The sequence below is a fragment of the Abramis brama genome (genome assembly GCF_963993115.1).
Source record: "Abramis brama genome assembly, chromosome: 22".
Classification (NCBI taxonomy): domain Eukaryota; kingdom Metazoa; phylum Chordata; class Actinopteri; order Cypriniformes; family Leuciscidae; genus Abramis; species Abramis brama.
Genome location: NC_139984.1, coordinates 14,170,674 through 14,186,120, shown reverse-complemented (window position 1 = coordinate 14,186,120; position 15,447 = coordinate 14,170,674). Strand labels below are relative to the sequence as shown.

General features: G+C 38.8%; 1 protein-coding gene across 1 annotated transcript in view; it reads right to left on the bottom strand.

The window, feature by feature from the left end:
• The window catches only part of oprl1 (opiate receptor-like 1), a 37,803-nt gene extending 24,078 nt beyond the window's left edge, over window positions 1-13,725 (bottom strand). The window contains exons 1-2 of the mRNA XM_084098444.1: window positions 13,506-13,725; window positions 11,937-12,150 (exon numbers count right to left, since the gene is read on the bottom strand). Of these exons, the coding sequence (XP_083954570.1) occupies window positions 11,937-12,142 (206 nt within the window). The 5' untranslated portion in view covers window positions 12,143-12,150; window positions 13,506-13,725. The remainder of the gene's footprint in view (window positions 1-11,936; window positions 12,151-13,505) is intronic.
• Window positions 13,726-15,447: the final 1,722 nt, after the last annotated feature.

The following is a 15,447-nucleotide window of genomic DNA, read 5'->3' as shown; positions in this document are numbered from 1 at the left end:
TGAAATTGGAATTTGAATTATTTGTTTCTTATAAGGTTTTGACAGTTGTGCATTAATGTGTTGCATTCTCTGTAAACACTGGTTCACTTATTCACTTGTCTTTAGTCAAGTGTTTAGTTCTTTTGTGCTCAAAAAATGCTCTTGCACAAAATTTCCACTATCTAATAGTGGAATATATATATATATATATAGTTGTAATCCAAATTATTCATCCCCCATTGCAAATCAGGTTTATTGGCTAAATTTACAGACAGTCTCCAAATTATTAAACCCATTCATGGCAAGCATCTTTAGTACTTCATAGAACATGATTTTGCTGTTATTATGACCTGCTGCAAATGAGATGTATAACCAGACTCCAGCTTCTGGTAGTGTTTCTAAGGAATCTTAGCCCATTCCTCAGGAGCAATGGCCTCCAGTTCAGTAATATTATTGGGTTTGTGTGCTGCAACCGCCTTCTTCAAATCCCATGGGGTTTTCTATGGGGTTCAAGTCAGGTGACTGTGATGGCCACTGTAGAATCTTCCTTGACTTCTTCTGCAACTTGTTGGAATTTTAGGTTTGCTTGGTATCATTGTCTTGTTGGAAGGTCCAATGACGCCCAAGCTTCAGCTTTCTCACTGATGGCATGCGGTTTTCTCCTAGGATTTCCTGATACTTCAATGAATCCATCTTGCCTTCCACACACTGCAGGTTTATTGTGCCAGAGGATGCAAAGCAGCCCCAGAGCATCACAGAGCCACTGTCATGCTTAACTGTAGGCAGTGTTCTTTTCAGCATTTGCTTCATTCTTCTTCCTCCAGACATACCGCTGATCCATAGGGCCGAAAAGTTCCAGTTTTGTTTCATCGCTCCACAGAACAGAATCCTAAAACTTCTGTGGCTTATTTATATGATTTTGAGCACTTTTCTTGTGCTTTTGGGTAAGTAGTGGTGCATGTCTTGAAGTTCTGGCATGGAAACTGCATGCATTTAATACTTGCCTTACTGTGCAAGCTGAAACCTCAGTGTCTGTTGCCACCAAGTCTTTATGCAGGTCTTTTGCAGTCACTTGAGGGTTTTTCTGAACCTGCCTTCTCAGAAATCTGGTTGCAGCCGTTGATATCTTCCTTTTTCTGCCCCGTCCAGGTGTGACCACTGTTCCTTTAACTTTGAACTTGTGAACTATTCTTCCAACTGTGTCGCTAGGAATAATTAGTGCATTCACTACTTTTTTGTATCCTGTTCCTTGTTTTTGAAGGGCGATGGTATCTTCTCTTAACTTTTTGGACCATTATTTTATTTTTATTTATTTTTTCCGACATTGCCGTATTTCTAACATGCAGTCAAACATGACAATAAAATTGAGCCAGTTTAGGTTATGTCGCTGCAACTAATGAAGCCCTTGATTAGTTGCATCAGATATGCTTGAGACAAAAGTTTTTGTAGAATATGTGCTGTTGTGAGGGATTCTATTTAGGGGGTTGAATCATTTTGAGACTTCAGAAGTAATTAAAAGTTGCATTTTCAGTTGAATTTGAGGAAACCACTTGAACTCTTGTGTTGAAGTATTTCAATTACTTTTGTCTGATTTTAATGCAAACAGCTGAAAGTCTGTACATTTTGCCAATAAACTTGATTTGCAATGGGGGTTGAATCATTTAAATTACAATGGTATATATACACACACACACACACACACATATATTTTAACAGGCTTAGCAGTGGTTCTTAATCAGGGAGTCGGACCCACTAGGGGGCCTCAATTTTATTTAAAATGATGAATAATTTAAAATAAGAAAAAAAAGCAAGTTTTAAAATAGCCTTTAAAGAACCAGGACTCCTATAGTCTTGGAAAATCAAGTTATAAGGGAAAACCTTTAAAGTGAATTTCTAAAGCGATCTGGAAAATCATAAAACATTTTTTTTTTTACATTTATTGGTTACAGATCACAAGTAAAAATTGTGAAAAATATGCATATCCTTATCCAGTAAATCAAAAACAACTGGAAAGCCTTTGGATATTGTTGTGCACAAAGGGGTTAGAGTCAAAAAGCCCCACACAATAAATTATACAGTATGACCAGATTCTGATCAGACTGAATAATAAAATAAAAAAAATAATAAAAAAAACATGTTTAATGTAATGATTAATTCATTCATTCAAGGCCAAAAACATCACACTAGTCACGCAACTAGCCCTTTCATTCCCTTCTGTTAAGAGTCATGGTGCTGTCATCTACCATCATGTGATGTGCCACTTTGCCCACAGTTTGTTCTGTCTGTTCAGTCTCCTAAGTTCAGTCTAAGGATGATTCAGCGACTGAGCAGATGTTAAGTGACATGCCTTTTTTTGGCAAAATGACTTTCCAGAGCTTGGTCATTAGGTTAAAGTGTTTCCACTAGTGTGAACATTACCGTTAAAACTTTCAGAGTCATAACAGATTCTTCTAAATGTTCAATATCAAGCAAACATTTCTTTTTCTGATGATCTAGGGAACATGACAAACCCAAAGACCTAAATAAGTGTGTGCCTTCAAAATCTCAGATCTCAAAGGATATTGTTTTATTCAAGAGATATGATTGAAACATTTAGGCTGAATACTCCGTTTGATATGAGATAGTATTATGCGCCACAAGCAATTCCGACGTTCCTTTTTAGCTTTGATCACAGCTAATGAATTGTTGTGCAGAGGAGCTCACGATTCAAATGCAACAATGCACTTGCTCATAGGAGCCTTTTATTTTTGCAATACACCAAGAAGCAATCAAGCAAAACTAATAATGCCAATTGTAATGCCCGTCCACCTAAAGGCACGTAGAGAGAGTTCACATAAAAGCATCTGCCTGATGATAAAGTGACCACAGATAGAAAAGAAAGTCTCTTTTATATCTTAATTAAGAGGTTGGAAATCTTTGTCAACCTGTGTCTCTAATTAAGACAAAGACAATGAGGTGATTGTAGAAAGAGAAAAGGGGTCAGCCATAAAAGGTTTAATTAAATTAAATATCATTTATACGGCACTTTGTTTGCACAAAGACTATCATAAGGTGCTCTGAAGCATTTTTTTTTTTCTACATCATAGTCGAAGGATTTACTATTCAATGGTGAATTTCCCAGGTAACCTGTGCATTTGGAGTAAGGTGAGGTTTATAGATCTTCAAGTATAGCATTATTCTACTTAAGAGGGGCAGGCATATGTGCATGAATGTGTTTTTGAACATTTAGAAAACAAAGTGATGACCTCAATGACAGCGAGGTGTTTAGGCTCTATAGCATCACTGGAGCAGTAAAGTCCAGGGCAGAGATCGCAGAGGAAGGTGATATCAGCAGCTGTGTGCTCTGCTTGCTTACACTGGATTAGAGTGAAAAATAGTTCAACCAAAAATTCGTCATTTACTCACCATCATGTTCTAAACCTGTTTAACATTTTGACATTTAGGTTGTATTTAACTCTGAGGAATTATTTAATATTCATCTAATCTGAAAGGGATACTTCACCGATTAGCATTAAGCTTTGTATCAGTAGAAACCCGGTAGTATTTTCGAATGAACGTGCTTCCCTCCCTCATGTCCCCCTGAGATGAGAGATTTCTGTATTGTGTGTCTGGAAAAAAAACCCTCCTATTTTCTGGCTTTTCTCAGTCTAGAAGGCACCAACTTCTAAAATAATTTCACATTTCTACTACATAAATGACCCAATTTAAATACACATTCATCTTTCCAGCTGTGAAATATCCCTTGAAAAGTCAGATGCTTGTATTAATATCTTGTCTGGCTGGTTTTTGGCTGCATTTAGTTCTGAGGAATTAAATGGCAAAATAGCCATCTGGAGATGGACTTTGAGAACGCCACCTCCGAGCGCTCCTCCCGCGATGATGAAGCACATGAGCAGTTACTCAAGGTGGTCACTCATGCAGTGGCCAGATTACAGCTAGACTGGCCACAGGAGAAAGAGCAAGTGCTCAAAGTAAGAGCAGATTTATTTCCGGTGGCCAGGGGAGGGGCCTCTCACCTTCTTGACGTGTGTTTGTGCCCTCGACGTCAACATATTCGACTATCGTGGGTGCAAGGGCACGTGGTTATACAATGATGCCCCAGTTGGAAGAGACACTCATCACCACTTAAAAAGTAAGCACTCACCACCAAGCCATGCAGAACAACATTCATGCTGATTGGGAAGGCGTTTCAGTCATCGGTTCAGTCATCATGCTGGTGTTGCACCAAGCTGACCTGCTGAGAAAAAAAAAGAAAGCTCCCCGGAACAGGGCACGTAAAAATATATTAAGTAGCTCCTTCGCGACACCGCTGTTCCATCCCGACACCTCCGGTGTTTCGGGGGAAGCGGTTTCCAGAGCAATGTTAAATATTCGTCTGCTTCCTGCCGTGTCCCAGGACACGGGATATTTCAAGACATTGTCACAAGATATGTCAAGATATGTCACAAGACATTGCGTCACCAGATGTTGCCTCGAAATTGGTGCCCCTTTCGGAGAAGGTGGCAACGTGGAAACTACTGCCAAACATATGTTCTTGGGTTTTGATAACCATAGGAAAAGGCTACAGAATACAGTTTGTGCACCGTCCTCCATGTTTCAACGGTCTCCACTACCATTGAAACCGGAACAGGCACACTTGCTGATAGTAGAACTGCAAACTCTGCTGGACAAAGCGGCCATAGAACATGTTCCCCTACCAGACAGACAGTCAAGGTTATACAGGGTTGTGTTCAATTCTAGACCTTCACAGTTTGAACTGATCTCTCAGAACATTCAAGTTCAAAATGTTGACAGTCAAAATTATTGTGTTTCAAATTCAACACAAAGATTGGTTTGTCACAATCAACCTCAAGGACTCCTATTTTCATATAGAAATTCTGGTGGACAACACTGCAGTAGTCATTTATACAAATGGCCAGGGCAGACTGCTTTCGCACAGTTTGAACAAACTAGCACACCAGGTTCTGCTTTGGCCTCAGGATAAGTTCCTGTCCCTCAGGGCGATTTACATTCCCGGAAGCATGCATGTGGGAGCAGATATTGTCCAGACAGGAGGTCACACACAGAGATTGGAAGCTCCATTCCGATGTAGTCAGTCAGATCTGGGAAAGATTTTACGAGGCATGGAACTCTTTGCTTCACAAGAAACAGCGGAATGTCCCCTGTACTTCTTGCTGACTCCTCCAGCCCCCCGGTCATGCCTATTGCTGAGAGCGCCTCGTTGGCCGACCAGAGTCTGGTTCTCAGAAATAATATCTCTCATCGATGGCTCTCTGTGGGCGTTACCGAATAGGAGAGACGATATTCCATCCCCGGCCCGAGTTATGGAATCTTCATGTTTGGCCCCTGAGGGAGGCCGGCTAAGAGATACTGGACTTTCAACGGATGTAATAGAGACCATTCTGAGTGCTAGGTCTCCCTCCACTAGAAGAATGTACGCCCTTAAGTGGCACACCTGTGAAAGGTGGTGTACTATGCATCATGCAGACCCAGTCCACAGCCAGATTGTTTCAATGCTGGAGTTTCTGCAGGAAAAGTCCTGCTACTCTCAGACTGTGAATGGCTACTTTCACGACTGAGACCACCAGTCAGAGTGAAAGCTTCCTCATGGGATTTAGCCGTGGACCTTGAGGGGCTAGTCAACAACCCCTAGAGACAGCCTCGGTCAAACTTCTAACTCTAAAGATGGTTTTCCTTATGTCTATCCCATCACTAAAGAGGATTGGGGATTTGCAAGCTCTGTCGGTTTCGCCATCCTGCTTAGTCATTGCCCCTGGCTAACTGTCGCATTGGGTGAGGGATACAAAGCAAACTGTCGCATTGGGTGAGGGATGCTATTGCTCTAGCCTATGAGGTGCTTTGAAGCTTTGCCTCTAGGCGTTGGGGTTCATTCTACCAGGGGAGTTGCAGGGCTTTAGCAAGAGGTGCCCCCTTGCAGAAAGTATGTGATGCAGCAGGCTGGTCCTCTCCGCACACATTTATTAGATTCTACAGTTTGGATGTTCATGTTACTCCAGGCTCACTTGTCCTTGAGTTGACATCCCAAGCCCTGTCTGAGGCCCTTCTCGTGTTTGTGCGCATGCACTACACAACCTTGAGGGGTCCAGACACTTCCAGTGCGGCAGAGTTGGTATTCTCGTTCCCATAGCGCTGTTCGTGCAGCATTGAATGTAGCTTTTGAAAGGGAACGTCTCGGGTTACTTGACTGTCACCCTGTCCACTGAAAAAAGGAGAACAAGATGCTGCGTTTCATTGCCGCACTGGAGATGTGTTCAGGACGTTCTTCAGACAAAATGACCTGATAAGTGCGCCTGTCACACATCTATTTATAGCCTCTGACACGTGCATTCCGATGACGTCATCATCAGAGGTTATTTAAGCCAAATGCTTGGTGTGTTTGCCACACAAGTTCACAACCGGTCAAACAAAAATGTTTTTCCCATATTGCTGTTCACGCAGCATCTCGTTCCTGCTTTTTCAGGGAACAGGGTTACAGTCAAGTAACCCAAGACATTTTCTATTTTAAAATGTAATTTATTCCTGTGATGCAAAGCTGAATTTTCAGCATCATTACTCCTGTCTTCAGTGTCACATGATCCCTTAGAAATCATTCTAATATGATGATTTGCTGCTCAAGAACCATTTCACATTATTATCAATGTTGAAAACAGTTGCTTAATGTTTTTGTGGATGTTTTTTCAAAAAAAAATGTTTGATGAAAAGTAAGAACAGAACAGCATTCAAAAGAACAGCATTTATTTATTTATTTATTTTTTATATCAATTCAAAAGTGTTTACTGTCAATTTGTTCAATTTAATGCATCCTTGCTGAATAAAAGTATTATTTTTATTTTTATTTTTTATTTTTATTTTGTATCGTACTGACACCAAACATTGGAATGCTTTTGATCAGATATATATTGGACTACATTTGTAATACTTTGTGTCATTGCGTTTTATCTGAATCTTGAAAACTCCTGTACCCATTCTATTACTAATGGAAAACAAGTGCATTGTTCAAAATTTCTCGTTTTGTATTTTCACAGAACAATGAATACATGTTTAGAACAACATGGGGCTGAGTGAATGATGACAGAATTTAAATTTTGGGGTTAATATCCTTTCAAGACCCACTGCTTTGTCAAGTGCAAACATAGTTACATTATTATCCTGCCAGGCCTTGGATATACTAAGAACAAATTGGCGTTCAGAATATTCTGCCTAATTCAACTGACATAAATTCTCTTATGTAGTGGCTCTGATGGCCTCTCAAGTCAGGTTTTAAAAGAATTCCCTGAACTGACAAAAATTAAACTATCTTTAATGTAGATTATCTATCTTTAATGTAGATTAACATCATATTGAAATGGCACATCTGCATGAAAAACGGCCTTAAAAAATGTGCCATGACTTTCAAAACTGACACCAGCTCATGGGATTCTTTTGAAATCTTTGGTGGTTTAATGTTTTAGTTAAGATAGCAGAGTACACATGTTGTAATGTGAGCATGCAGTCCATTCAGGGATGTCAAAAAAGAAAACCATTTTAAATCTCACAGAAAAGCCATTTAATTGAATACCTCCAGTCAGCTAACTGTCTAAATCCCCAAGCATATGGTAATCTGATTATACACAAAATGCTAATTTATTAAGTTTATAACTATTAAGTTATAATCAGTCACAATCGATGATCTCTAATATGCCTTCTACTATCTAGTGATTTTGCAAGCCCTGCTAATTTGCTAGTAATAATTCCATTGTATCAATTTTAATAAGGGTAAGGGGTTAACAACATAAATCTACATATATATATATATATATATATATATATATATACTGATATATAATGAGCCAATGAAGTCAGACAGTCACTGGCATGAGTCACCGAAGAGTCACTGGCCCATTGACCATGCACCAATGAATAAACAAATAAAATCATAGACGAGACATACGCCAAGGACTGTACTATGCATTCAACCTGAAATCTGCACAAACTAGACAAACAAACAAAAAACATTACCATTGGATGTGAGATCAAATTAATCAAGCCTTTGGTGGAGCTGCATCTTATAGTAAATGGAGGCCAGTCATAAAGTGATTTAATTATATTAAAATAATTTTACACAGGGAAAAAAGGCAAGTAAACCACAAAAGACCCCACATCAAAAACCTCTAATGCTCAGGATGAATTGGCATCAGCTAGTATTACTAAAGCCAAACAGCATTTAGGCTGAATTTAGGGCATGGCAAGGCAGTGCTAAAGCTGTTATGCAGCTTCATATTCATTCCTCCTCGTAATGTACTCTCCTCAGTCCAGTGAGAGAGGATGAATTCATTAAAGCTCTGGTATCGATCTGACAGGCCTCAGCTGAGTCAACTGGAAGAGAATTCTCTCCCAATGCCCATAAACACATCTTTTACTTCAAAGCTCATCCAGGGAGTTCTTAGAAGAATAATGGATGGGCAGATAGATGGACAAGCAGACAGACAGAAGTACAGTATGCAAGGATGTGCATGGATAGACATACAAACCCATGGATGGATGGATAAACAAACGGATGGATAGATAGACTGATGCATGGAAGGATGGATGAATGAAGAGAGAGATGGACATATAGACAAATTGATGGATGTGCAAGGATAGACAGGGTATATATGGATGCATAGATGGATGGATGGATGGATGGATGGATGGATGGATGGATGGATGGATGGACGGACGGACGGATGGATGAATGGTCAGGTGGATGAACAGATGAATGGACAATAAAAATGGATGAATGTAAACGCTCAAATAGACAGACAATGGATGGATGGATAAATGGATGGGCGGGCAGACAGACAGACAGATGTATGAACAGATGGCTGGATGTAAGTGCACAAATAGACAGACAACCTATGGATGGATGGATGGATGGAGCGATGGTCAGGCAGATGGACGAACAGATGAATGGACAAAAAAATGGATGGATGTAAGTACACAGACAGACAACATGGATGGATGGATAAATGGATGGGCAGACAGACAGATGTATTAACAGATGGCTGGATGTAAGTGCAAAAAATAGACAGACAACCTACAGATGGATGGATGGATGGATGGATGGATGGATGGATGGATGGAGCGATGGTCAGGCAAATGGACGAACAGATGAATGGACAAAAAAATGGATAGATGTAAGTACACAGACAGACAACATGGATGGATGGATAAACGGATGGGCAGACAGACAGACAGATGTATGAACCGATGGCTGGATGTATGTGCACAAATAGACAGACAACCTACAGATGGATGGATGGATGGATGGATGGATGGATGGATGGACAGACAGCCAGTCAGACAAATGGATAAGATGGGCGGACAGATGAATGGGTGGATGGAAAAGATAACAGGTTCAAGTTCATATAAATTTCATCATCCCTTACACCATGGCATTAATGAAATTACCAGCCATCATTTAACTTCCTCAACAGTCAGAAATGGTCAAACATCTGAGACTTCAATCTGTTTTAACTGTGAAGAGACACTAACACTAGTCATTGTAATCAGACAACCAAGACAACAACAGAGATGAAACTCATGGAAATCGCTCAACCATTAAAGGTCTTCCAGGAACAACTGCATTTAGAAAGTGGATCCACTCAGCATTTAGACCAGCACAAGACAAAGTGATTAGAATGATGCATATACAGTTTATCCTGCCACTGGGTCGATGCTTCTGAATGGGTGAGATTGGTGAAACGCTGATCTAGCAGGAACGCTTTTATCTTAAAGTGAGAAAGAACAGCAATGCAGAAGAAAACCGCTTACATCCTCATTCCTACACACAAACACATGATTGATTCACACAACAGAACATGCAAGAGGTAGATAAAACAATGTACAGAGAGTGTTCACAGCTGAAATCATCAACGGCACTCATCCAAGCAAAAGCAGTGATACATCAGACTCATAATCATACACTTTCCTTCAGTGAGGGAGGAACAGTAAACACATTTGTGGCCTCCACGCATGCTGGCAGATGGAGAAGGTGGGTGAGCTGGGTCTGAGTGGGTGATGGCCTAAAGACTCAGCACAGAACAGGAAACTGAGGCTGCCCGTTGATTAGTCACTGGTACATCACTATGCACCATGATACAACATCATTACAGGATAACCAGAGACAATCAGATGTACAGTTCTGTTCATGTCTGTATCCGAAACCAAAATGATGCTTAAAGGGATAGTTCACCTAAAAATGAAAAATCTGTCATCATTTACTCGTCATCATTTACTCATCAAATTCTGTCATCATTTACTGAAAAAATACAAAAAATGTATATTCAAAATAAGATATTTTGAAGAATGTTGGTAACTAAATAAATCAAATAAAAAATAAAAATAATAATAATAAAAATAAATAAAAATTCAGACATTTCTCAAAATATCTTCTTGTAATTTCCACAAAAGAAAGTAAGTCATACAGGTTTGGAACGACATGATAGTGAGTAAACAACGAAAGAATTCTAATTTTGGATTTTCTTTTCAGCTTGTGATTATCTACTTAATAATGATTTAGCTAATTTAAATATGTTTTAGATCATTAGACATGACTGCATGGTACCCTGGAAAGAATGAAACCAGACTGAAACAGACTGAAACCAGATTTCTTAAAAGGTGTCTTCATACAAGCACCGCCTGTTAATGCACTGACTGTCTGAGCATAGAAGCAGCGAGACAGCTGCCTTCGGTTTTGGATGCAGCCCAGTTGTCTGAAACCAAATGGAATTAAATTGGCTACATATGTGACCTTGCTATGAAATCCAAAGGATTGTGGGTAGATATTCTGTCTATTTAGCTTACAGTATGTTGGTTCCCATAATAATTATTGGATTCTCATTCTGAAATGATATTGGCGTACAACTAGATGATGAAACAGTCATTAAACAATTGCTAAGAGGCTAGTTTATGGCATCTACGGTATAAAAAAGGAAATGTGATAAATTGTGAAGGATTGATACAACACTTGGCACTTCCAGATGGTCCATGAAATGAGAAAATAGGGTAAACAAGAAAACAATGATTTGGGGAAAGAGAGAGGGAAAAGTGCAATGGTTAGTAAGATATAGATTTTTGACCCACCATTGTAGCTACACTCATAAAACTCCAGAACCAAAGCACTTGCATTTTGTAATACAACACAGGAATGGAGAGAGGATGGGGATGAGGGGATGAAAAGAAGTAATTGAGAGAAAGCGTGTAAACAAACAAAATGACTGAGGATGGAGGGTGAAAATTCATTTCACATCTCTAGGCCCAAAGAGCTGTCGATCCTGCTGGGTCAAATGATTGTGCATTGGGAGTCTCAGCTGTATACAGTGGATGTTAAATGTGGTTTGCCTTCTCTCAATTGCTTTAAAGAATTGTTTGCCCAAAAATGTATTCACCCTCATGCCAAAAGAAGATATTTTAAAGAATGTTTCAACTGTTTTTGTCCGTACAATGAAAGTAAATGGGGTCCAAAACAACATTGGACCCCATTGTCTTTTATTATATGGACCAACATAAATATGCTGAGACATTATTCTTCTTTTGTGTTCAGCAGAATAAACAAAGTCATACAGGTTTGGACAGAATTTTCCTTTTTCGATGAACAGTCAAATGATGACTTTCCAATCAGGTTTCCCAGTCAAACAGGAAGTTCTGCCATAAAAACATGAAAAGAAAAGAAAAGATAACTTTCAATGGCTACTTTGGACACTGAATTGTCCACTCCTGTAAATAAACACTTCAGTCACTGTGCTGAAGGTCATGACCCAGTGATCTGCTGTCAGGATGCAGAGGTTTTTCCTTATGGGTCTCAAATAAACATCCATGACAGTGCGATGTACTATTGGTGCACTGCATTGCCAAAACAACAGATTACAATTCCTCATTTATTATAAAATTCTATCCTGTTTGACCTGTCAGCTTACCTGATAATGACGTACATGACCAGGCAGTTTCCAACCAGCCCCACCACGCAGACGAACATGTAGACCACTACTATAGTGATCTTGAAGCCCCTTGGGAAGAAGCTGTCAGTCCCGTTGTAGGAGCTGAAGTTGTTCTGGAACAGGGACTCGTACAGATGGAAGTGTCTGGGGTCAGCAAAGCCGGTGGAATCATTTGAGTACTCCATGAGTGCAGCTATTGCACACACACACACACACACACACAACAAAAACAACAACACAAAAATGCTGAGTCAAAACAGGGACTCGTTGTACAGATGGAAGTGTCTGGGATCAGCAAAGCCAGAGGAATCATTTGAGTACTCCATGAGTGCAGCTATTGCAATGCACACACACACACACACACACACACACACACACACACAACAACAACAACAACAACAACAACAACAACAACAACAACAACAACAACAACAAAAACAACAACACAAAAATGCTGAGTCAAAGTCTCCATACTGTCTATCTCACATGAAAACAGGCATACAGAGAGACTGTTATTCTACTGGTTTTAGCTTGTTTAATCTTACATAAACAGGTTAAGGATGTGATGCTTATTTTTTGTCCGGATCTACTAAGTTGTTAAAAAAAATCGAATTCACCCAGACTTGAAGTATCTAGTGACGTGATTACACATGATGCACATGTTTTGAGTTTGTGAATTAAAATTCATTTTCATATTTTTGTGGTAAAAAGTAAAAAATAAATACATAATCAATCTTTCATTATTTATTTAACAAAAAAACTTGCTTCCTAATCTAGCCGTGTAGCCTAGCATTGTACGAATATTGTTGGCTCTTTGAATAATTGCTTTTGTTCCTCTATTGTAACTTGCTTTTTGATTAAAAGTGTCTCTTAAATGCATGTACTGTAAATGTAAACAAAAATGTGCAGTTCAGCAATATAGTTTTAAAATATTGTTATTTGAAAAACTTTGTCCGCCAAATCAGTCAGTCTGGTGTAACCAATTTGCAGGCAGCCATTTTGTTGTCATGTGACATGACAACAAACCACTAGCCTCTCAAGCTTTACGAAAATACAGATTTTGTCCATATTAAAAATTCTTTGTTAGTTCAAATTAAATATCCCTGATTCAAAATTATTGATATTTATGACTCAGAAATATACTTGTAAAACATTTATTTTACCTTGTAAACATGGTAAAAAAATCACACAAAAAAAAAAAATGTGAGCACAAATATAACATTAAGAACTTGAAACGTGTTTTACATTTTTTTTTTTTTTTTTTTTTTTTTTTTTTTTCCCTTTTAGATCTCAGACAGCTTTATTCGTCATTGACCCGAATGAATTTAGCTACAGTTGATGAGGTAGGGGTGATATGCGAGGCGCATAGTGAACATCTACTGTACTGTCAACAGTTTGCGCATGAAATACATTACACAGTTTGGCTACACAGAAAACAACCCATCCATGCGAAATTCCTGGTAACATCCACACCGGACCAGACAAAGTATAGCCTACAATAATTTCTATCACATCGCTTCAGGAGGATTCAAATAGAGCAGCACATACCGCTGTTTGGAGAAATCCCGTGTGATCGCTTATGCGTCCGACTCCTGTAAGCAAGCGACGAATTCTTGTTTCTGCTATTCTTTGTGTTTTAAGCAGTCTCAGAGCTCTGTTTCCAACAGCCAAAGATATTCACATCCCTGTGCATCTCAGGAAAAAGAGAAACATTTTTTTTTTTTCTGAACGAGCGCAGTGGGAGGGGGAGGTGCGCTAAAGCACTTGCTTGTTGTTGCGAATCTTCAGCAGCGACTTACATCTCCACTAGGTATCTTTCAGTCTCTCTCTCTCTCTCTCTCTCTCTCTCTCTCTCTCTCTCTCTCTCTCTCTCTCTCGGCACGCGCTAACCCAAACGCTGATTACGCAGGGGTGGCGCGCGCATGCAGGTGTCAGTGGCACGCGCGCGTCTGAACAGGTGTCTTTGGTGGAGAGTTGGTGTAACTGTATGAACTGTATGTTTTTAGAAGAAGTATAATTTATTGTACATATTACTAAAATGTATTATGTTTAATGAGCATACGAACATACGGTACACTACAGTAAACTTTTTTTTTTATAATGTTTGTGTATAAATAAAACTAAAACCATAATATATATATATATATATATATATATATATATATATATATATATATATATATATATATATATATATATATATATACACACACACACACACACACAGCTAGTTCCAAAGGCAGCAATTTTCATTTCCATCTAGTTTTAAATTGAAGTAGGCCTACTTAAACCAAAATCGAAAACTTAATAAAAACTATAAAAACAAAATTACTAAACCTTGAATTAAAATTAAAATCTAATTCAAAATACAAAATATAAACAATTAAAATAGTATATCAATGATTGTTTATTTTGCATTTTTTATTGTTTAGTTCATGTTTACTGACCTGATTTTGTGCACTGTGTTTACCCTTGTCTTTTAACAAACACATTTTAATGGCACAATTTTTACCACAAATTTACCTTAAACAGTGCAGGAAAATGATAAAGGCAAAACGATAAATAAAATTATGAAAAGCTAATAAGATAAATGGTGATCAGTTGCAGCATATACACTTTGCTTGAATGTCTATTTATACATTTTACCTAAAATCTTGTTGACAAATAACATCAATGTATTATAATCAACCGTTTCACTTCTCATGACACTTCATGTGCCTCTCTGGCCTCAAGCTCTTATATTCAAGCATCATTTGTGATAACTGCAGCAGATTGCAAAGTGCAACAGTTTTAATGGATAAGTCATTAATGCCTTTTGAATTATTTGCAGGATGCGGCTGATTTTGCATGCACATTTCTTTCCTCAGCCATGTGACAGAGAACTGAGAAGCGCACAAATGCTTTCTCAGCTGAATGTCAGTGATGCATGTTGTATGTGTTGCCCTTAAATGTTTCAGCTCTGAGAACTTTAATGAGAGTTTGAAGGGGAGTGTTGGCTACAGGGGGAGCTCATGCTCAGCTCAGGTATCAACGCACCGTAAATCACAGCATTGTTACTTTGACAATATGTGACACTCATCAGTCACATAAGCATTGGTTGATTCTTGTTTTTTTATGCCTAAAGGAAACTTGCGTTGGAGGCTCAGAGTACTTGGTGCATTAATGTGGACTAATTAACATTTTGCTCCATGAATCTTTTGCTCTCCTAAGCAGTTTCTTGCACTGTGGACCTAGTTGAGTTAACGGAATATGCAAAGTGTTATATATTAATGAAAGCAATGTCTGAGAGTGCAACCTGCTCAGTGAAATGTTACAATCTGACATGCTTTATTCCTGCACTGCTGGTGGAAACCTGTTTACATAGCCATCAGACTGTCCATGGTGCTGAAACCTACACAAGTAAAACAGACAAGCTCTCAGCTTTTTGCAGAAAACATGGGGTATAAAGCCATAATATAGGGGAGACCAGGGCAAGTTATCACACTGTAAA